This window comes from Elgaria multicarinata, chromosome 16 (assembly GCF_023053635.1).
Source record: "Elgaria multicarinata webbii isolate HBS135686 ecotype San Diego chromosome 16, rElgMul1.1.pri, whole genome shotgun sequence".
NCBI lineage: Eukaryota > Metazoa > Chordata > Lepidosauria > Squamata > Anguidae > Elgaria > Elgaria multicarinata.
This window is the reverse complement of record NC_086186.1, coordinates 9,256,150-9,279,886: the sequence shown is the minus strand read 5'-3', so window position 1 is coordinate 9,279,886 and position 23,737 is coordinate 9,256,150. Positions and strand designations below refer to the sequence as shown.

The following is a 23,737-nucleotide window of genomic DNA, read 5'->3' as shown; positions in this document are numbered from 1 at the left end:
GGCTTTCTTAAATTCTGGAAGACTGTTAAGTTGACGAATCTCTCCCAGCAAGCCATTCCACAAACTGGGAGCGGCAGAAGAAAAGTTGTCAGCCTTGCTGGGTAATAGTTGTCAGCCTTGTTTTTGCTGGCTGGAGTAAATTCTTCCCAGAGTACCTGAGTGTGCAGGGCGGATTGTACGGGAGAAGGCGATCCCGCAGGTAGCCGGGACCCAAACCATGTAGGGCTTTAAAGATGATAACCAACACTTTATACTTCGCCCGGAAACTAATTGGCAGCCAGTGTAGAGCTTTTAAAACTGGTGTTTTAAAATCTACCTACCTATCTATCTTGATATTTAGCCTTTCCAATCCCAGTGGTTCTGAGTGGGTTACAATAAGTTCAAAATATGTGAACATTTACATGAGACAAGGGGGTGTCTTTATGTCTTGTTTAACCCACAGTGGGGTGTGCAGGTGAGACTATGGTCATCCATTGAAGGATTTGTGGTAAGAAAAGCTATTCAAGGAAAGGGAGTCTGTACCACACATAGTATAGTAAAAGCTACAAAAGTAGGAGCGAATGAAGTTAATTTCAGATACATTGAATGTCTCACTTGTTCGTTATATTTCAGTGATTTTAACATTAAGGTATTACATAGAACAGGTTTGTCTTAATTGTGAGCTGTAGAATCAGACATGTGACCAATACCATGTTGGGGTGGACACAGCCCTTGGAGGACAGCCATGTTGGAGTGTCGCCCTTTTTGGTTTCCAAAATATGGTCACCCTAGTCATATTCCTGTTGATGGAGGCACTCAAAGAAGGGGCTCAGTTGATAATCTAAAGATTTGAGCATGTACATATTCAGATCCTGAGCTCTCAAGATGAAAAGGGCCTTAAAGCTCAAAACCAGAACTTGTGGTGGATTCCTGCATTGAGCAGGGGGTTGGACTCAATGTCCATACAGGCCCCTTCCACCTATACTATTGTATGTATGTATGAGTTTTTCTTTTCTCCAAGGTCACCTCAGTTTTCAGCCATGGAAATGGGAAGTGTGATACTCTTCATCTTTTCCACTACTCCTTCCCTAGCCACTTCCACCCAACAAAGCTGTTTCCCCTAATCACTATGGTATTGCGTTCTCCAGCCTTGACTCATCTTCTCACTCTGAAGAGGACTCAGAAGCAGAGCAGACTCCATCCATTCATCCAACCCCAACTATGCCAGGGTCTTCTCAACCAGAGGATATGCAGAGGACACTCCCCCATTACAGCCTTCCCCACCACTACCCCGTAGGAGTCAACAGCTACAAATCAGTAGACCTTTAAGAAACACACTGCTTCTCTGAGGGGGTGGAGTTAACTACGTATCTTCAGCTTCTGGCCTTTTATAAGGTTTCAGAAAGGTTTTGACTGTTGCTGAGTTAACAGGTCCCCTTGCTTGAGTCTCAGCTATCTTGGAGCTGGCCAAGGTCCTGAAAGACCCTGCCTGGTCTAAATTGCCTGGCTATTCAGCACTGTAAACTGAACTTGACGGAATTTGCCTGACCTTACTTGCTAAATCCTTGCCTGGACATGCCTTGCTTGCATTAGCACCTCTGGGCATCATGTAACCAAGCCTTTTCCCTGATCCATTAACACAGGACCTTCAGCTTCTGAGGATGAGGGACAAGAAGCTAGGACCATAACAACTGTATCCTTTCTGATATGCAGAAAGTTTGAGTCAAAGTCTTCTGTTAAAGTCATCTAATGGGTCAAAGAATCCTGGCACTAGAAAAGTTTAAATAAAAGAGAACAAGCTGACCTAGATAAGCAATGATTTTCAGAGCAGTTATGCAAGAGCAGCACCAACTTGGGCAGGCAACTAAGAACTGCTGGTGTACCCATTCAGCACTGTACTTGAGAATCATTCTCTCAAGGTGATGTGGCCTCTTTAGCACCATTGTTTTCAACAGAATGGAGTCAGGACACAATGTTTATCCAAAAAAATGCTGCTGGAGACAACAGCAATCTCTGCAGATGCACAATTATTATACGTGCTGCTGAAATAGAAAAAAAAAGAAAGAAAAGGATTTTAGCTGAATATTTCAGCTTTGCCGTTTTCCACCACTTGCAGCCATTTATAAGTGTCTGATGATGAATCGGTCCATGAATCCCCACCATGTATATTTGAGATTAAACTGAAAGAAGGCAATGAATATTAAGAGCAGTTGTTGTGGCTATACCTTATCCTAAGCTAAATTACCTGTACAGTGAAAAATGTCCCCCCTTTTTTTGAAGCAAAGGCTTTTGACAACCAACCCACTTCAATAAAACCCATTCTGTTCATTTAAAGATTCTCCTGGACATTCAGAACACGTCATACATGCACCACTTCAGTCAAATTTATGACAAGGCTATAGAGGTAGGCTAGTTGTATTATCCTGCTATGATAGGTAGCAGAGAGGTGGCCAGATGTGGGCTTGCCAAAGATGACCCCCAGTGGCTCCAATACCCTCAAGTGAGATATCAATGGGACTTATGTATGAATGACTTCAGTTGGGCCCAGTGAACCCATGACCAACTGGATCTCAACTGGGGTCTCCTAAGTTCAGTTCTTAGGCAGCCTGCTTGCTAGTCCTATTCAAAGAGAAAGTAGAGCATTTAAAAATACATGCACTGGGAAAATCCAAACATGAATTCATGGACTCTTCCTAAGGGGATTGCCACAATGTTCATTCCTTTGCAATATGGCTCAAATTTGCAAGCTCTTCATATTGATTTGCAATACTGGGACATTATTGGGTTAGCCAGTATTACCTTCCAAAATATGAGGACTGGTTGGAGATTTGGGAGAAGATTTTACCATTTAATTTAGGGACTGTGTATCAGTTAGTGGAGTAGGCAGAGCTATTTGTCATTGGTCAACTTAAGTTTGACTCAATCATGCCCACTGCTTGGGAAGGAACCACAGTAATATTTTGCATTATGCACAAAATAGGGAGGCACAAATTATTCCCAAAAGTGATTGGCCATTCACAGAAGTTTTCAGGTTGATTTCATGACATTGTCAACAGCCAGGACATCTCCCACAGAATCCTCTAGAAATCCCAGGATAAAAAGAACCACTTTTATAGCTTCATCCCATATACTTGTTCCCCTCAAATTATCCCCTACTGAGCTAAGCTGTCGGCATTGTTGTTGTTGTTGTTGCTAGCTAAATCACACCCCAGGCAGGAGTGCTCCTAAGATCCTTTGTATACCAGGAAAGGGGTTTAAGGAGGGAAATGTAAAAAATCATTAAAAAATCAACAGATGACCCAATCTGATTCAAATTTGGTATGTTTAAAGCTCTCCTTAATATCTATTAATGTGCCAACTTTGATGTCTTTATCTTTAAAACTTACGCAGAGGTAAGCATTTGTTTAATTTTTCTTTAAACATATCAAATCCTGCTCCTGCGCCCCCAGTGGCCACTTGGAAAATAACAAATGATTTGCTCCAAAAGTAGTACCAAAATAGGTCGGGTCTTTTGCCTTTGAAGCACAATTAAAGCAGGATGCATGGGAGTACTTCACAGTCAAAGCAGATTATAAACTGGAAAACTTCGGAGTCCTTTGCACGCAATTCGCAGTGATTGCACAGTATAACGCTGGTGTGATGAAGCTCTTACAGTGGTAATAGCCAGAAAACAGCAGGATCTTTGACCATTCCTCAAGAATGGCAGTGATAGTGATCTGACACTGGCCTTAAGAGGTATGTGGACAGGTGGACAGCATGCAGCCCTGACCACAATCAGCGCTTGGACATTGGCGACATTCTGGAGTTGTCCTCTTTTGTTCCCAGTTTTCACTTTGCAGTTCACTGATCTGATCACTAACCCCAGGCAATTAGCATATGCTATGCCACTGTCTTATTTGTGAAAAATGTAGGGATTAATATACTGCAATTATGAATTATTAGTGGAATCGGGAGGTTGTTGTGTAGTATTATACACGCAAAGCATTAGCGGGAACTGGAAGCTGATGAAAAGAAAAACATGTGAATGACTGAAGCCAGGCCTCAGGGCACTTTAGAAAGCTACTCGTAGTGGTCTGAAAGGCTTTTCAGTGGACAGCACAGTGCTGGCATGGCAGCGTTTGGCACTGATGTTTGGTGATGCATTGTCCTTTCAAGGGAGTTCACTGACATGTGTCCCTGCTCTCTGATTGAGTAGCCGGCTGTTCCTATTCTTGTGATTAAATGCCAGGTTGTCAATGTCTTCATTACTATTTATTTATTTTTTGAGACAGATTAAGGAATTAATTCCAAGAGACCCTGAAATTAGGACTCTGAAGTGAATACAGCGCCATATGGCAGCAATAGGGAATATCTCTTAGTAATACCAATGTAGATGGGGCCAGACAGGAGACTGGTGTGAACATTGACCCAGAACAAAGCAGCAGGCGTGAGCCTGGCTGGGCAGGCAGTAGCTTTCAGCCTAATCTACCTCACAGGGTTGTTGTGAGGGGGGAAATTGAGGAAAGGGACCCTGAGCTTCTTGGAGGAACAGCTGGGTGCAAATGTGATACATAAATGAAGTCGCAATGACAACAGCAAATGGCTGAAAGTGCAAGTCTCAGGGTCCCAGAGGCAATGCATATACATGATGGTCCAGCTGACATTTTGGTGACACTACAGCATCCTTGGCCATAGTGGAGAGTTTCTTGCTAGATGGAGGAAGATTCATGCAAAGTCTAGCTAAACAATATGCATCCCATTTGAGTGAGGAAGGGTCTCGGCTTAGGCTTAAAGCACCACACTCCAGCTCTGTGGCAAACCATGGCTATATCTGCCGTTGCCCAAACCCTTGGTTTAAAAGACATGGGGGGCAAAGCAGAGCATGAATAAAGCCTCCCCTCCCCACTGCCCTAACCAAATAATGCACCCACACTCACACAGGTCCCCATGAAGGTAAGGCGTGCTCGTATTGTGGAGGGAAAGGGATGGGGTCTTGATTAAATTCACAGGTTCTATCCACATCACATCCTCTACTAAAAGCAAAAGCTAAGAAGGGGCATCACAAAATATACACACAATGCCCCCCCCCCATGGTTAAGCACATACTTATTGCCACCCAGCTCCAAAATTCAGTCTCCTTTCTTTTTCCTGTGGCCAAATTCAAGCGGATAGGTAGGTGGGGTGCAAGTAAGAACAGGACCCACCCCCATCAATTGCTAGGCAAACTTCAAGAGAACCGGCCACTTCCTACAAGCAAGAGGATGCTACTAACTACCATCACCGATCCAAGGATCATGCAAGGGGGCAAGATTCTGCTTGCAGGGCAGCTGCAAGCAGGCATGTTTAGCCTGGAGAAGAGAAGATGGAGGAGAGACAGGATAGCACTCTTCAAATACTTAAAAGGTTGTCACCCAGAGGAGGGCCAGGATCTCTTCTCGGTCCTCCCAGAGTGCAGGACACGGAATAACGGGCTCAAGTTAAAGGAAGCCAGATTGCAGCTGGACATCAGGAAAAACTTCCTCTTAGAGCAGTACGACAATGGAACCAGTTACCTAGGGAGGTTGTGGGCTCTCCCACAATAGAGGCATTCAAGAGGCAGATGGACAACCATCTGTCAAGTATGCTGTAGGGTGGATTCCTGCACTGAGCAGGGAGTTGGACTCGATGGCCTTTTAGGCCCCTTTCAACTCTAATATTCTATGGTTCTATGACCTTCCACTAAACCACACCAGCCAAATCTCTCATGGTCATGAATATCCAGCTGCCAGATGTGGCACAATCTCACACCACATGCAAACCAGGTGTTCAACAAAACTATATGGAAACTTGAGAATCAAGACATCATGCCTCTGAATGCCAATCCTTGGAGAAGAAGAGGGGGGGCTATTGCCCACACATCCTTCTTGTGTGCTTCCAAGCAGCCTCTGTGAAAACAGGATGCTGGACTAGATAGTCCTTTGGTCTGATGATACAGCATGGCTCTTCTGATGTTCTTGGGAGGTTTTTATTTATGTATTACAGTTCCAACCTGCCCTTCCTCCAAGGAGCTCAGAGACACACGTCCAGTTCTTCCTCTCCTTGTCCTTCCATTCAAGGCAATTCCATGAGGTAGGTTAGGCTGAATGAATGGCCCAATGTCACCCATGACTGAGTGGGGATTTGAACTAAGATCTCTTAATTCCAGCATGACACTCTCTACTCACTACTTCTGATACAGGTAGCAAGCTGACAACTGTAACATGAGTGGGGCAGATGGGCAGGATCTACACTGACAATTGTTCAGGCCCAGGACATATTACAAATACCATTTTCAAAGTGTTATGTCCTGCTTGGTGTAGATCTGGCCCTGTTGTCTTCAAGATTAGAAGAGGGGAAGGCTTGGGTACAAGATTTAAGATTCTAACTAAGAAGAGTTCAATGCATGTTTATGCTGTCATCAAGAGATCAGCAGTTTTCTAAAAGCAATGGTCCTTTAGAGAAAGCACATGGCTGTCTTAGTAATAGAGGGGAATTAGGCTAGTGTTCACCCTTGCAAAATGTAAAGGGGCAAGAGACAGACAGACACACACACACACACACGTGTGCACGTGAGAAACATGAAGCCAAACTCATGCTTTTCAGGCAACCTCCTTGGCCTACAAATGTGAACAAGTCAGAACACAATTAATAGACACTTTTGTGGTTAAAGACTCAGTGACAGCAGAAGCTGATGAAAAACTGGGATTAAGGCCTTAGTGTGAGTCTTCTTCGCATGATCACGTTATCTGTCTGCTGCCTTAAGCTCTGCAAAACAGTTGGGATCATCTTCTTACAGGCTCTAGCTCCAAGATGTTTCAGCCGCTCCCAATCCAATTAAATAGAAGTTAAATACAAAGAAGGGCCTATTGAGTCCGATCGTCTTAATTTCTTTTTAAATGAAAAGCTGTGTAATTGTAGGTTATACAACAGCTTAATCTGACTTAAAACCTAACATCAACCTGGTTCCTTATAATGCATTTGGTAAGCTAGTTTGTGATACCGGAGCACTCAGTTTGCAGGGGAACATCATTATCCTTCATAAAAGCAAACAAGGAATTTAAATGGTCTGGAATGACCTGTTTGCAGTTGGTGTGTTACATTTTGCATGGTCCTCAGCTGCAGGTTATAATCAGCTGGTTGGCCACTGTGTGAACAGAGTGCTGTACTAGATGGACCATTGGCCTGATCCAGCAGGGCTCTTGTGTTCTTAATTAGCCTCCTGTTAATTCTGGGAGTAAAGCAAATGTGTTGAGACCCAACAGCAATCTCTGCTCAAATCGGCATGAGACTGCAAGCTATAACATCAGGAATTGATTTTATTATAACCAAAAAGGCCTTAGCAACAGTGTATTTTTCTTTAAGAGGCAATAAATTAACTCAAAATGCAACCTATGATCTTGTTTAGGTAGGGTGACCATATGAAAAGGAGGACAGGGCTCCTGTATCTTTAACAGTTGCATAGAAAAGGGAATTTCAGCAGGTGTCATTTGTATATATGGAGAACCTAGTAAAATTCCCTCTACATCGCAACAGTTAAAGCTGCAGGAGCTATACTAGAGTGACCAGATTTAAAAGAGGGCAGGGCACCTGCAGCTTTAACTGTTGTGAGGGAATTTTAACTGAGGGAATTTCACCAGGTTCCCCATATATACACATGACACCTGCTGAAATTCCCTTTTCAATACAACTGTTAAAGATATAGGAGCCCTGTCTTCCTTTTCATATGGTCACCCTAGTTTAGGAGTAGAGCAGCCTATAACTTTTTAAATGTTCTTCACCAGGTAGACTATGTTTATGCAGGCATGTTAGCATTTTACATGCAGAGAAAGGCCAAGTCACATGTTGAGAACATGAACATAGCTTTGCACAAGACTCCAAAGTGCCCCATTAAAGCCTCTAACTATGCCCAAAAGTCAGAACATGCACAAACATTATTATTATTATCATTATTATTATTTACTTGCAAAATGCCTGGCAAACACGTTATCCTCTGCACTAGATAAGACTGCCATAGACCCACGACTTTGAATGGCTTCATGACTCCATGCAATAATAATGATTTTTTTTATTTTTATTTCTAAACCCGAACAAAGGAGATGCCATCAAGGGCAGTCCTTGAGACGAACTGTCACATGCCTGGTCAGAGGTCACATGACCCAGCTGGGAAGAAGCGTCATGACAGTGGCATTCTAAGCCAATGATGAAAAGGGAGAGAAACCTCTTCTCAAATGAACACTGAAAGAAGGGATGTCATGATGGCAACGTTTATCTTGGCACCATCACCTTTGCTGACAGTTTGGGGACAAAAGGAAGACATAATTAAAGAGACTGGATGGGGAAAAGTGAGAATACTGTTGGGAATATTGCAACCTCATTTGCACCTTACTGGAAAGGGGGAAGTGTTGCAGTTAGTTCATGAGAATTTGGACATAGCTAGCCTTATGATCTCTATAGGCTCCAGTGTAGTTTCCTGCTCATCTTCCTTCCTCCCCCCTCTCTCTGACCTCCTCCATTGTTGGGGGCTCATGTGCTTGGTTTCTGTCCTGCCAGTGTTATAGAAAACAAGGAAATGGACTGAACAAACAATTTTTGAAACTATACTTTGTACCTCCATTTTTATGCAAGAATATTGTGAGTAAACTATTTTACCTTTTCTTCACTAAGCATGGTGTGCATGAGGGACTGGTAAATGCTCATTCTGCCTTTTGATTTTTTTCTGTTAACTGCCTTTTTAACAGGAGACAGCAATATCAAATAATTCCCATCAAATACAATGCTGACTCTATTCTTTTAAAAACAGAAGTGTTGGGGAAGGATGTCTGATGTGAAAGACCTCTAAAAATGCAAGAACTAAGGGGTGAGAGTTTCAGAAGTCAGGTATACTTTCTGATGAGAATCACAAATGCCCAGATGTGGAAAACTCTTTGCTGTGTTAATGAAGTGATGTGCAATTAGTGCCATACAAGGTGTCCTCAGTTATTCCTTAAATATAGAGTAGAATCAGGTTTCCAAAGTCTGTTTTTAGCTTCTTGGTTTTTTTCTGGCAACGCATTACAGTTCATTTTGATTCTACAATAAGTGCTGGCTGTTGAGAGGCGCTACCAAACAGGAAGGAGAAATGAACACCAGCAAGGTTTTCCTACAAGCCTACAGGCTTGCAGTTTTAAAGGTCATCATCATCTTAGTATTTATATGTCAGAATTCAAATGTTCACATCACTCCACAGACTGTCTCAGGGTCAGATGAGGCAATAACCAAAACGAAATGGTAAAATTCCAGACCATCTTACTTTATGTAAATTTGGGCCTGGTCCATAACTGCACATGCTTGCCTCATTATAACGGGTTTTTTAAAAGTTCTGAGCCACCCTGGTTAAAATTAAAGTGACATAATACAGATTTCATAAGCTGCCTTGCCATTGCAGTAATGTTTAAAATGCATTTTTCTCAAGACGTATAATTCATCATGTGAAGATTTTTAAGAGCTTTCTATTACTCTGTGTGTGTGTGTGTGTGTGTGTGTGTGTGTGTGTGTGTGTGTGTGTGCATGTGTGTATGTGTGTCATGTGTCATGTGTGTTCAGTGCAGTGCAAAAAAATCTCATGCACAAGACATTTGTGTTTGGTTTATGGACCATCCGCTCAACTAGGTGACAACAGCATCCTTTGGCCTGGATGAGAAAAGGTCAGAAAGCAATTCTGAATAATAAACGAGACCTGCTGACCTCGTGACACAAGTCTGGCAGGGTCGGGGGGGGGGGGGGAGCCCTTTTCACCAAATGCTGAGAGCAGATACATGGACAGTTCCACTAATGAGCTCCTGGATAAAGCAGTTGCCAATTTGGTGACTTGGGAGGGAGACACAGTGCGGAGAAGCTGGCCTCCTCCTGCTGCTGCTGTTTCATATAAATGGGAAGTGATCTATTTCCATGGAAGTGCAAACCAAGATACCCAAGGATGCAAAGATTTTTGTTTCTCCTCCTTTTGTTTCTCCTCCACCATTTCTAGCATGGGTGTGATCTTGTAAGCAGGGAACTTTTTAAGTGGAAAAAGAAAAGACTGACAACACTCATTTGTGAAGTTGCCTTAGGCTCCCCGACTCCTTTATCTGAGATGCATCAAGAAGAGACATAGCACCCCTCAGATCTGTGCTGGATCAGACCAAGTGATCACCTGGATGCTTTTGTATCCAGCATGATATAAAAACACACACTGTTAACCTATTTCAATAGGCCCTTCTATGAGAGGGAGAGAGTGAAATGTCTCTCAGTCCAATCTCTGCACACCTGCGTGGTTTGATAGACTTACTAAAATTCCCTCCCTTGGTTGCTTTCTTTCTAAACCCAAAATCCCCAAACACTTTAGCCTTTCTTGGCAGGTGAGACACTTCAGCCTCCCAGCTCATTTTGCTTGCCCTCTTCCAGATCCGCAATATCCTTTATGATATGACGAGAGCTTCGGCTGTGGGGCGGTATATAAATGTAATAAAATAAATAAATAATAATAATCCTCTTTGCAAAGCAGGAACCAGAACTGTGCATTTAAGACAGAGTTCTGACCACATGATTCACTGGAGACCTTCCAGCTCCCTTGGGGATTTAAGAGACCTGGAGTCAAATTCTTCTACAGCCACCGTCTTTGGTGGATTTTCCTGGACACATTTCTGAGACTCACAAATTCATGCCACAAAAGGCGCCTCAGGCTAGCTGGATGAATGTGTGTGGCACTATAGAAATGATTAGTAATAATTAATCATTAGTTTATACCTGTGTGTCAATGGCACCACGCTATGTTCATTCTGCTCATGACAGGGAGTGGGAGGAAGCTTAGTTAGGTTTCCACCCATCCCACTACAGATATCATTATTATTATTATTATTATTATTATTATTATTATTATTATTATTTACATTTATATACCACCCCATAGCCAAAGCTATCTGGGCAGTTTACAAAGATTAAAAACAGTGAACATTAAAAACAAATATACAAAATTTAAAACCATAAAAAGCATAAAAATAGACAATATCCATTTAAAACAATTATTCTGGGGTCAGTTAAGAAAAAAAACTCAGCATATGTTGTTACATGCCTAGGAGAAGAGAAAAGTCTTGACCTGGCACCGAAAAGATAACAAGGTTGGCTCCAGGCGAGGCTCATTGGGGAGATTGTTCCATAATTGAGGGGCCACCAAGGAAAAGGCCCTGTCCCTTGTTGCCATCCTCTGAGCTTCCCTCGGAGTAGGCACTCAGAGGAGGACCTTAGATGCTGAGCGTAGTGTACGGATGTACCTGCAGTCCTCCATAAGCCCTCCCCTCCCACATGGCCTGCCCACCCCTATTTTGCAGCCAGTGGGTCACAGAGCAGCCTCACATCCAAATCTTCCCTCTTTTCCTCCGTCTAGTCAAGCAGCAGCCACACAGTGACAGGCCCACACTCCAGCTGCCCTCTTATTACCACCTCGCTGATCCAATGTTGCTGGGACCTCCTTCCCACTGCTAGCCCTTGTCTCAAATGACAGGCATCCTCCCTGCCCCCCTCCTCTTTTTATGCCAGTGGTGACAGGACCCCTTCACTTTCCAGGAAAACTCCTCAGTCTATCAGCTTCAACCTTGCAAAGATCTGTTTTTAGTTTGGAACACACACACACAAAAACACTATGAAAAGCACCTTGGGGGATTTTCTAAATGCAGATTTTCCACATCGACTAGCCGCTAAATTTTTAGAGTTCAAAGTAAGTGCACACATTGTGAGTTCTCTACTACCACCACCATCCCCAAAGCCTTCAACCCTGTTTGAGCCATTTCTGGCAGCAAGTGTTGCCAGGGCTGGTGCTACCATAGAGGCCACTCAGGCAACTGCCTAGAGCACCAAGCTAAGAGGGGCGCCGGGCACAATGCAGCACTCACGCGCGTTGGCTGTGAGCCGACCCAGCCCAAGGATTCAGCTGGGCCTGAGTGGGCGAGATGGCGCCCCACGCCCACCCAGCTGAAGCGAAGCCAGGGATGCCGGGGTGGGGCGGCTCCACGTTCGGACTTCCGGAATGCGCCCAGGAGAGAGAGAGAGAGACAGAGAGAGAGAGAGAGAGAGACAGAGACAGAGACAGAGAGAGAGAGAGAGAGAGAGAGAGAGAGAGAGAGAGAGAGAGAGAGAGAGAGAGAGAATGCATGGGTGAATGGGGTGCATGGGGTCTTTGAGTGAATGCATGTGTTCATGTGTGTGTGTGTTTGAAGTGAGTGATGCTGAGTGCGTGTGTGCGCGCATGCGTGTGAGTTGGGGGGGATGATTTGGAGGTGATATTCCTATTAAATAATGCATTTTAGACCCATAGACATTCCTTTCCAATTTGTTTGCTATAAATGGCATGACGTATTTCTTGCACTTCAAAATAAATTTAGCAGTTTCAAGTTTTGTGCTTCTTATTTTTTCCAGGAAAAATATATTCTTAAAAATCAAAGTTGGCATTTTTTGGGTGTGTGGGTGTGTGGGTGTGTGGGTGTGAAAGTAGCTCACCTTACCTAGGGTGCAAAATATTCTGGCACCAGCCCTTAGTGTTGCCTTGCGGTGTGGGTAACGCGAAGGTGCTGGTTCTATACAAGCCTCCTAACCTGTTTGAATCGAAGGCAAAGCGGGCACACAGGCAGCTGCAACGTCAGCCTCCATGTCCTGCCCTGGCATTGACCTCCCACCTGATCTGAAAGAGCTACCTTCGTTCTGAGAGCAAAGTTATTCATTTGCTCTAATGGCTTCCTAAGCCACAACAAACAGGCCATTGTGTCTAGATGGGGTTCTGTGAGGCTTCCAGCTTGAGAACCAGCAGGATGCTGCTGCAGCTGGGACAGCTGAAGTCACAAAAGTCAATCGTTAAAAGTATGATTGGTGAGTGGAATTAAAAGGGGAGGAAATGGTTCTCAGTGGTGTGTGTGTGTGTGTGTGTGTGTGTGTGTGTGTGTGAGTGTGTGTGTGTGTGTGTGTGTGTGTGTGTGTGTGTGTGAGAGAGAGAGAGAGAGAGAGAGAGAGAGAGAGAGAGAGAGAGAGAGAGAGAGAGAGAGAGTTATAAACAAGAGTTCCTATCATATCACCTGTCTTGATTCTCCATTTACTGTTCTTAAGAGGAAATCTAATCTTCTCTATTGGGAAATGAATGGGGAATCTGTGGTGCAGCTTTCAACTGGCCCAGATATAAATGCTCTGCTTCTTGTGCTGGGCAAGTGCAAAGAAATGAAATGCACTGGATGGAGAGAAAAAATGAGGCTTTCGTCCTGCAAAGCTGGGCTGCAGCTGACGGTGGAGGAGACAGTTTCTGAGGCATGGAGAGCATTTATCACATCCCCCCAGACAAGTTATTGAGCTGTCTGTGAAAAACAGGAAGGGTTCCCGCAGAATGCAGCAGTTGAAGCCCTTGATTGATAGAGTGAGATGATGCAAAGCTGTCTGATGGCCTCTCTGTGAAATAAAGCAGAGGAACTCAAGGTCTTTCGTGACAATCTCTGACCACAGATGAACAGCTACTTTATTACAGCACAGAGAAAGGTTGCACCTTGCTCCAGACTTGGCTACCTTCCGATGCACACGGTTAACTTCTCCAACAACCCACTGTGTGTTTAACGTGTCTGCCGTCTTTTTAGGATTTAGAGGGACAGCAGATTGCATTGGTTAAAAGGCTGGCCTTTCCCCCCACCCCTCGCTCACCTCTGCCTTGAACAGCAAGAGCTGGAAATAATAACACAATGCCTTCTCATCAGCAGGATGGGGCAGGTTGTTCTGGGCCCTGCCGAAATATCTCAGAGCTCTATCCCAGCTGCGGTGCTTGCTCTTTGTGAAATCTATGGCATTGTCAGCTTCTCTGAAATGCAGGGTCTTTATTTGCCTTTTAAACTAGGGAGTGAAAAGGGCTCTACCAAGGTTGGACGAATTCCAAGTTGCAGTTGCTGACCTGTGTAGCAACTCCGTTGTCACTGGTTTCATGAACTCCTTCCGAGTTACTTGGGATGTTGGGACAGAAGAGATTTTAAGAGCAAACACGCAGGACTGTTGCAAATAGATTAAAGAAATAAATGAAAGCAAGGAAGTTAAGGAAACAGGTTTAAAAAATGCAGTTTTAAAAACTAAAATATAATGTTAAAAGTAACAGTCTCGGGACTGACTTAAAACTTCCAAACAATCAGATGTCACTTCCCACAATATACGGTATAATTCCAAATATTCAAAGGAAGCCCATAGCAGGTATTCTAAACAGCCACTGCTCACAAGCACGATAATGCTGGTATCTCCCAAGAAAAATTAGCCCACGGTACTAATCAGCTTGGCACACTGGCCGTTGAGGAAGACCAAGAGTCGAAATGCATCTGGCCAAATTGATTAAGTCTACTGAGCATTTTCTGTCTAGCAGTTTGATTGTTTTATTGTATTATTGTACATGTGAAATGCTCTGTATATGTTACTTTTAACATTATATTTTAATTTATAAAATTTAACCTGTTTCATAGAATCGTAGAATAGCAGAGCTGGAAGGGGCCTACAAGGCCAGCGAGTCCAACCCCCTGCTCAATGCAGGAATCCACCCTAAAGCATCCCTGACAGACGGTTGTCCATCTGCCTCTTGAAGGCCTCTAGTGTGGGAGAGCCCACAACCTCCCTAGGTAACTGATTCCATTGTTGTACTGCTCTAACACTCAGGAAGTTTTTCCTGATGTCCAGCTGGAATCTGGCTTCCTTTAACTTGAGCCCGTTATTCCGTGTCCTGCACTCTGGGAGGATCGAAAAGAGATCCTGGCCCTCCTCTGTGTGACAACCTTTTAAGTATTTGAAGAGTGGTATCATGCCTCTCCTTAACTTCCTTAACTTCCTTGCTTTCATTTATATTGTGTTAGGTTAAGTTTATCACCTTTTTGTTGCATTTGCACATAGATAAACACCTGCAAAGGCTATTTGCTAATTCCAGCAAAAAGTCCCAAAACCGCTTGGCTGGGCTATGACAACATGCTATTGCCCTTCAAAAAAAATCAAAACAAAACACCACCTGGTGTACTACCATTGATGGCAGTGGGGGTAGGAGTCATTGACGACACATTGCATAAAGTCATTGAGATTCAAAGATCAAATATTGCATTCAGCTACCTGGACCCTCTGTGACATCAGAGAAGACCAGCCACTGACAGGAGTTTAGGAAGAGAGAAGAGCTGTACCTTCTACAAGAAGGTCAAATGATGCTCTTGGCTGAAGATAGTAAGGTAGGGTGACCATATGACTGGATTTGCCCGGATTTGTCCGGGTTTTTGATGACAAATCCGGGGGGGGGGGGAAATCCGGATTTTTTCAAAGAGCAGCTCTAATGGGAATTAATAAAAATGCTTATAACTCCATCATTTTTAAAGATAAAGACATGAAACTTGGCCCAATGGTAGCTCTTAGGAAGGGCTTTAGTCATACCAAATTTGAAACAGATCCATTCATCCATTGATTTTTTAGGAATTTTTTAAAAATTGAGGTTTTAAAATTATTATTTTTAAAATCGTCATTTTTAAAGTTAAAGAGATGAAACTTTGTACCATGATAGGATTTAGGTAGATCTTTAGCCACACCAAATTTGAAACAGATCTGTTCATCTATTGGTTTTTTAGGGATTTTTTAAAAAATTAGGTTTTAAAATTATTATTTTTCAAACTGTCATTTTTAAAGATAAAGAGCTGAAAGATGGCACCATGAAAGCTTTTAGGTAGAGCTTTAGCTGTACCAAATTTGAAGCAGATCTGGGGGCAGTAGCAAACCCTGTTAACAAGAACAACAGCTTGCAATGAGTGAAGATACAGTCAGAAAAGATATTTGAGGGAAGGGGAGAATGTAACACACAGAGTATAGCAAAAGCTTCAAAGTACAGCAAAACCTACAAAAGTAGGAGTGAGTGAAGTTAATTTCAGATACATTGAATCTCTCACTTGTTCTTTATTTCAGTGATTTTAACATTAAGATGTTATGTAGAACAGATTTGTCTTAAATGTGTGCTGTAAAATCAGACATGTGACCAAGGCTATGTTCGGGTGGGCACGCCCCCTTGGTACTGGACACGCCCCCTTGGGGGCGACCATGTTGTCCTCCTTTTTGGTTTCCAAAATATGGTCACCCTAAGTAAGTGGCTTTTTGAAACCTCATATATATAGCAGGAATGTGGACTGTTGCGATGCAGATGGTTTTGACTTCATAGAATTCAAACACGAACTGTTGACAAGCTCACTTGTAGTCTTATGAGATGTCCTTTATCTGTACCAGCATTAACCAGCATTTTATCTTTACCAGCATGGCCAGCTGGGGAATACTACAAGTTTTTGGACTTTTTTCTCTCTCTAAATTTGTATAGGATTGCACCCTAAAAACCTATTTTATTATACTGAGCTCACTGAGGCCTTAGCTAGACCTAAGGTTTATCCTGTGATCGTCCCTGTGTGTCATTTACATGAACAGGGATGACCCCGGGACAATCCCAGGATAAACCTTAGGTCTAGCTAAGGCCTGAGTCTTTTAAAACAATGGTACATGTAATAGAACTATTTATTTATTTATTTATTTATTTATTACATTTCTATACCGCCCAATAGCCAGAGCTCTCTGGGCGGTTCACAAAAATTAAAACCATTCAAAGTATAAAACAACAGTATAAAACCATAATATAAAATACAATATAAAAGCTCAACCAGATAAAAACAGCAGCAATGCAAAATTACAAATTTAAAACACCATGTTAAAATGTATTTATAGATTGTTAAAATGTTGGGAGAAAAGCATATAATGTAGGTGCCAAGCGAACCTCCTTAGGGAGCTCATTCCACAGCCGGGGTGCCACAGCAGAGATTTAACCCATCCCATTCTAAAAACTTGGGTCAAGAAATCATAGTGTTTTTTTTAAAAAAAAAAAACATGTATTCCATTAAAATAAAATCTGACTGAACAGTGAAAAATGTAACATTAAATTCACACCCATACAAGCAATGTGTTTCACCTCTACTGGTTATCTCCCAAAGAGCAGCTCAAATTGTAAAGGTCTTGCACTGATTCAAATCCATGTTCAACAAAAGCCCTGATCTTGCACATACAAATGAGAAAATGTGTAGTTTCTCAGGACAGACGTGTTCGTGTGTGAATGTGGATTGAGAGTGCATGAGTGAGTGATTCCCTTGTTCTGGTCTTGAGCTATTTTCAGAGCAATGGTTCTGTGGGGAGTGCCACGACGCAGGCTCTAAACAACAGACCCGGCCGCGGCTACTCCCTGCTCAAGCCAAGCACCACCGCTTGATACTCCTGAGGCAAGGGATAAAAACCATCTTCCTCCAAACTATGTGGAGAAAGGGGTTAAATGGAGAAGGATTTCAATATATAAAATAAAACACTGTGAGTTAAATGTGCTGAGGTGAATTATTGTCAGAGTGGGTGCTAAATGTATAAACTTCAGATGATAAATGCCAAACAGACACGTGGGATTTTTGTGGTAGTTAAAACAAAATAATTGAAATGAATTTTTAAAAGTTCACAAGCTTTGTTTCAAAATAAAAATTTTAAAAACTTTTTTGAAACCTTCCATCCAATCCTTTCACTCATTCACATACACGCTTTCCTTTCTCTCACACAATCACTCTTGAGCTTTCTTTATTATCAGTATTATTTAATATACATCAACTATGTGCACACCACACTCCAAAAACACCACTCTCTACACTGAACCTCAAATTCTCCAGACCCAAGTACTCTAAACACAGAGAGCTAACACAGAGAGAGCCCTAAGAGGACCCAAAAGTCTCTTCCAATCCCCTCAGTCATTCCCTTATATATCACTCCTCCTCCTCCCCAGACATTCTAACTCCGCCCACTCAGGCCAACATTCTAAAAACCACAGACGTACAAACTTCAGACATACATTTGGGAACTGACTTGTGAGGTGTGACGCCACAGGGAGTGAGTTGGTTGGCTGTTTGGTTGGCTTCCATTTTCCACAGACTGCCTGGCATAAGAGAAAACGAGAAAGAGAGAGAGAGAGAGAGAGAGAGAGAGAGAGAGAGAGAGAGAGAGAAGGTAGGGGGAGAGAGCTGTAGTGAACAGCCTTCCAGCCACTTTGGGCTGAGTGCCTAGCACATTAGCCATCACAGGCCTTAGCTAGACCTACCTTTTATCATGCGATGGAGAAGAAAAGTTCTCGCATTGTGTTTAACGCGAGATCCCTCCTCCGTTTACACACGACGCGCGACGACTTCAGAAGGAGAGGTGTCGCGCCCGCCATTTTAAAAATTTTCTTAAAGAGGAAGGAGCGCACGAACGCTCGTGCGCAAAAGGTAAGTGGTTTTTTTAAAATATAATTTAAATTCCCACTCCCCCCACTCTACCCCCCAAAATAAAACCCCATCTAGCTAAGGCCTCAGACTGACCCAAAGGAGGGGAACATCCACTCTGCATATATAGTAAAGGGGGGGAACGTAATCACTGTATTACTGGTTGTGAGTGGATTCAGTTGTAATACAGCTAATTTGATGTCTAAGCAAAGAGTTCTGAAATGAAATGGGTACCAATCACACTGTGGACAAAGTGTGTGTGTGTGTGTACTGGTGACTGTAAGCAGTTGTAACAGGCAGGAATATATTACCGGCAGTTTTAGCGAAGATAATTCAATAAACAAGATTTTTTAATGGGCATTACTCTGCAGGATTCTGAAAGATAGAGCAGACAAGCCTGGTGCTGCAGTGCAAACCTCGCTTTGGTGCATTAACTCCCTTTTCCCCCCAGTGCAGTGTGACAAGGACATCATCTCATCTTTCTCTCTATGGGAGGCTCTCTTTTCCTTCCATAGGGCTGGGCTGTGTGTCCTGGGTTCTGTCCCCAGTCCCAACTCTTTGTGCACATTTGTTGCACACACAAACAAACAAGAGTTCTTAAAATCCAGATGCTGGGGAGCACAACAACCTGGAAAAGACCCCTGCCTGACCTGGGAAGAAGAACGAGAAGAAGGAGGATGTTGCTTGATCTGAGAGTTTATAACAAAAATGCCTCTCTGAAGTGTTGCTGTTATATCTCTGTAAATGAGTCCTTAGAAGGACAATACCTGTGGCTGGTATGAAAATGTTAATCTTGTACAGTATCTGCACAAGATGAACATTTTCCAGTAACAACAGAGAGCCACACACACACACACACACACACACACACACACACACACACACGAGCCCCAGCTGACATTGAGAGAAGATAACAACAGAAGTAGAACAGTGCCAAAGCGCTCAGTGCTAACCTCAGCAACTCTGACTCTTAGAGCACCATCAGATGGGGGGAGGGAATCATGTTTCCCTATCGTTGCTTCCCCCTCCCCACTTCTGTCCCACAATATTTCCTCTTTCTTTACACAGGGAGAAAGAAGAAGTAAACAATGGCCACATGGCCCATTCAGTGGGAGTTTTTATCCTGCTACTTCTCCTGCACACAGCAGGAAATGGTGGCACATTTCACCACAGCCGAAAAAGTCAGATTTTCAGGGGGGGGGGTGCTGCAACAGAAAAATGAGGCAAAAGGGCAGGAGGCAGATGGTGGCATCAAAAGGACCTGTGAAAAGCTGTGAGTGGCCAGTAATGTGCATGCGATAAATCACTCGTCTGACCCAAAGTTTACATCCAATCTTATTAGTGAACCTTCTCTGTGATAGCTAATTTATAATCTCATGTTTTCATGCCTGTCATGAAAATTTGTGACTAGCATGCTCCCTCCAGGAATCTTAGGCCATAGCTAGATGGGGCGAAATCCCAGGGTGATCCCCGGGATTGTCCCTGTGCATCCACAAAATGCACACGGGATCCCAGGATCAGGGAAGGATGATCCCTCCCTTGACCCAGGATCTCACCCTCCCCTTTAGGCCCTGTTTTTCCGTGTCTTGGGCTGAGGCCAACATGTCTTGGCCAACATGTGGCCGGGTGCTATGGTTTGTCCCGGCTCCTCACGATTCCTCGTGAGGAGCTGGGACCCGCGCACTGGATGCAGAGCTCCTCAGGAGCACTGCGCCCATCGGGGGGGAGCAGAGAAAGTAATTTAACTAACAAAAAAATGGCGGTCGCAACGCCTCTCCGTATGAGGTTATTGTGCGCCGCGTGTGAACTGAGGGGGAGATCTCGCGATGAAAAAATCGCAAGATCTTCACCCCTCCATCCCGCTAGACCGCTAGGTCTAGCTAAGGCCTTAGAAAGGTTCCCTGTGTTCCAGGCCCTGCCCATACAAGTGCATAAACAGCAGGGAGGAAATGGCCTTTCAGTGCTCACACAGACCAGTGTTTCTCCACTGAAGTTTGGTTTGAAGCATAAGATATGCAGACATTTTGGCATTACTTTGCATAACAACAATTAAACATGTCTAATTTGCGTGGTGCTGCAGTAACAGCTATTGGGACAGTTCACACAAACACCTGTCCTGGGAAGGTCTTCGGAGAGGTATCAAACACCCATGAGAGAATTTTCACAATAGACGAGAGAATGTTTTTTTCAAGCAACAAATGCGATGCACTGGCATTCAAAATATATGCCTTCCATAGGGGGCTGAGCAACATCTAGCAGAATCGTATCCTTCCTAATGTTTTGGACGAGTCTGCTATGGCGCCGGTACAATTGGATTTTGTGTAAAAATACACAACAAATCTGATTTCTGCTGCATTAAGGGGTTCTCTGGTAAAATATATGAAGCAAAGAATGAAATAAGCTGCAGTTCTATAGAGTCTTCCAGTTCACTTCCTTCAATACTTGACCACTAATATTAGAGAATATTGGATCAAGGGTACCGTTTTAAATGAATGTCTATGAGATAATACAGTAGCCAAGTTAAACCACAGGTTAGACGATAAAATACAAAATTGAGTTGTGTTACTTTACAGGAAAGGGTTGAAATTTGAAGCAAGATCCTAATGGTCTCAAACGGTTGCGTATTCTACAGGAGAAAGAGAGAGAGAGAATGGACCTCTCTCTGCAAACTACATAATAAGCGCAGGGAGGTTCCACTTAGCTTTCAGGCCTGTTGACAGACTAGCTCTTTCTCCTCTGTGAATTTGCTGAACCCCCTTTAAAGCCCTCTAAGCCACTGGCAATCACCACATCATATGATTGTAGAAGTTCCACCACGACCATTATGTGCTATGTTAAGAAGAAGAGACCCAGCAGTCCAGAGGCCTGGCTCTGCTACCTCCAGGGCATGAACTCCTGGTAGACATCTTTCTGGAGCCAAGCTGAGAACAGGTACACAGGCATTAGTGTCACCTAGGAGCAGAAGCTTTATGGGGCACGGGCCAGTGTTCAACTTACCAAAGTATGGCAGGAGGGGACCAGATCTCCCCTAGCTACTGTTTTCAGAAGACTATGGAGGGAGGGGCACTGTTTTCTGAAGCCCCTTCCTCCCCCACTCCCAGAGGGATAACAGCTGCGATCTAAGCACCTTCAGGCTACAATCCCATATGTGCTTACTTGGGAGTAAGTCTCATTCAAAGCAATGGAAGTTGCTCCAAAATGCAGTCTGAGTTGCATGCAAAGTTCATAGACTTCCTTCCAAATGTATCGGGGTAGAATTAAGGTGAAACTGATTGAAGGCAGTGGGGCGGGGGCAGATCCAGTGTAAACAAAACATAATCCCTCACATAGCTTCAATTCTGGCACTATTACAACAATCTTGCTAATAGACAGCCATGTTCTTTATGGCTTCAAAAAAGGGGACCGTTCTCAGATTCCTGGAAGGAGCATGCTAGTCACAAATTTTCATGACAGACATACGCACACCATGAGATTATAAATTAGCTATAACAGAGAAGGCTCACTAATAAGATTGGATGTAAACTTTGGGTCACTTAATTTTAAGGCTCAGCTAATGGTCTAAAGAAAATTGGATATCACCTCGTAACATAAATTCAGATTCAGGCTTTCCTGCGCCATTAAAAGTTACAGCAACTAGGTCTGTTGTAAAATGAAATGATCCAACTGTAAAACTCATTTCCACCGTGTGGATTCTTCTATTACTAAAGCGTAAAGAGTCCACATTTCATATTACGAAGTTATAAAATGGAAGCAGTACATTTTTAGCATAAGTCTGATCTCATTGATGAAAGATAAATCTGAAAATGTTGGCTCATTTCCATATAATTTGTACTTCACTAAGGTTATCTATAAAATAGCAGGCATCAATTGTTTCCAATCATATTTCCAATAAGACGCTGACATCTAATAAGGAATAAATACCGGAAGCACTTTGAGCATTTATACAAAGCAACAGCCTCTTTGGTTCATGTCTTAAATATGCAGATAATCAACCAGAACGACAGCAAAAGTAACCTGAGAAAGCAGTGAGATTAGCAGCAGATCCAAAACAAGGTATTTGCTTGGCTCCTCTCGGAAAGAAAATGTTCAGAGCAGTAATTGTCCTCCTTAACCGGCCCAAATAGTCCTCACTCATACCTTACCCAACAAAGGATGGCTCTTCGTCATCTCTGGCTGGTCAGTCTTTGGCACCTCCCTGCTGACACTTCCTTGCCCATGGCCATTCGCCAATGTCTTTCGCCGGCTTCTCAAACCCCACTGAACTTCAGCCATCAAAGCAGCTTGGACAGCCGTTGTCATCTGTTGTAGATGGAGGTTATTAGTGAGGAGGGTGTTAGACTGTTCTTAAAAAATAATCCTACTTCTAGTTGTGTTTCATGCCTCCCCCATCCCTTCTTCCCCAAACAGAGTTTCTAGATTTGGTAGGGATGGGTGTGGTTCTTATCTCCAGTTCTGGGCCTGGGACCACGGTCAGATCAGGGGAAGGAGAATGGGACAAGGCCAGGTTTGGTAAAGCTGGTCTGCCCTTAACCTTGTGTGGCAACGGCCTCTGTGATGGATGGGAGAGCAGAGTGGAGTGAAGGAGGAGGGTTGTCAACATGCTACAACTGGAGGGGTGGGGAGAGAACTGGGACCTCTCTTGCCTATCAAACAGGACAGGCTGAGAATGTTTCAGCCACCAGTTGCGTGCAGCACAGCCAGTTCACAGTATTCTCTTTCTTTCTTCATACTTTGAGCTGTCAAAAAACACCATGCACACAGGAAACAAGTACATCAGGCTAACACTTTCTTCCTGATATGTCAACTTTTTACCTGCAGGGATATTTTTTTTTACCATGAGGTGTTTGTATGCTCCCCCAACATCAAATAATCTCCTTCTATACAAAACTAGCATAACCGGTGCCAGCTATTCTGAGTTGCTAGGCTTACATGTGTAGGGAGCATTTTCTGTGGGCCCCAGCTCCATGCTGGGAACTGTACTGGACAGCTACCTTTCATGGATGGTTTAACTGGTTTTTCTGCACATTGCAGAGGGTTGGACCAGATGATGCTTGTGGTCCCTTCCAATTCCATGATTCTATGAAACACCTGAGCCCAGCAGTAGCTATGTTGCTTGCCTGTTTCAGCTCTGAGAAGCTGGTGAGCTGGCCCTGAGCCAAGGCATGGATCAGAAGGCTGTGGTCCTTCCTATTACTACAGATCTGCTTTCTGTAGCAGCTTCTTCACTCAGACATTGCATGCCAAATTGCCGCTGCAGGCAATCAGACTCCAGACTCAGCCAAGAGCGGTCAATCTGGATGGATTTTGGAACTGCATGTACCATCTCTTGCATATGTCTAGGGAGAGGGTCCTCTGACAGTGATAAACTAGTTGGCACTCCAAATTGCCAGGCTGTCAGGAGACTGGTTGCCAAATTCCACCCAACAAGCCAACAACTGTCTGCGTGT

The 23,737-nt window shown here is 43.5% G+C and overlaps 1 protein-coding gene across 1 annotated transcript in view; it reads right to left on the bottom strand.

Annotated features, from left to right (window-relative positions):
• Nucleotides 1–23,737, bottom strand: part of WDR72 (WD repeat domain 72) — a 146,060-nt gene that overhangs the window by 78,410 nt on the left and 43,913 nt on the right. The window contains 1 exon segment of the mRNA XM_063142637.1: nt 22,433–22,589. Coding sequence (XP_062998707.1) covers nt 22,433–22,589 — 157 coding nt within the window.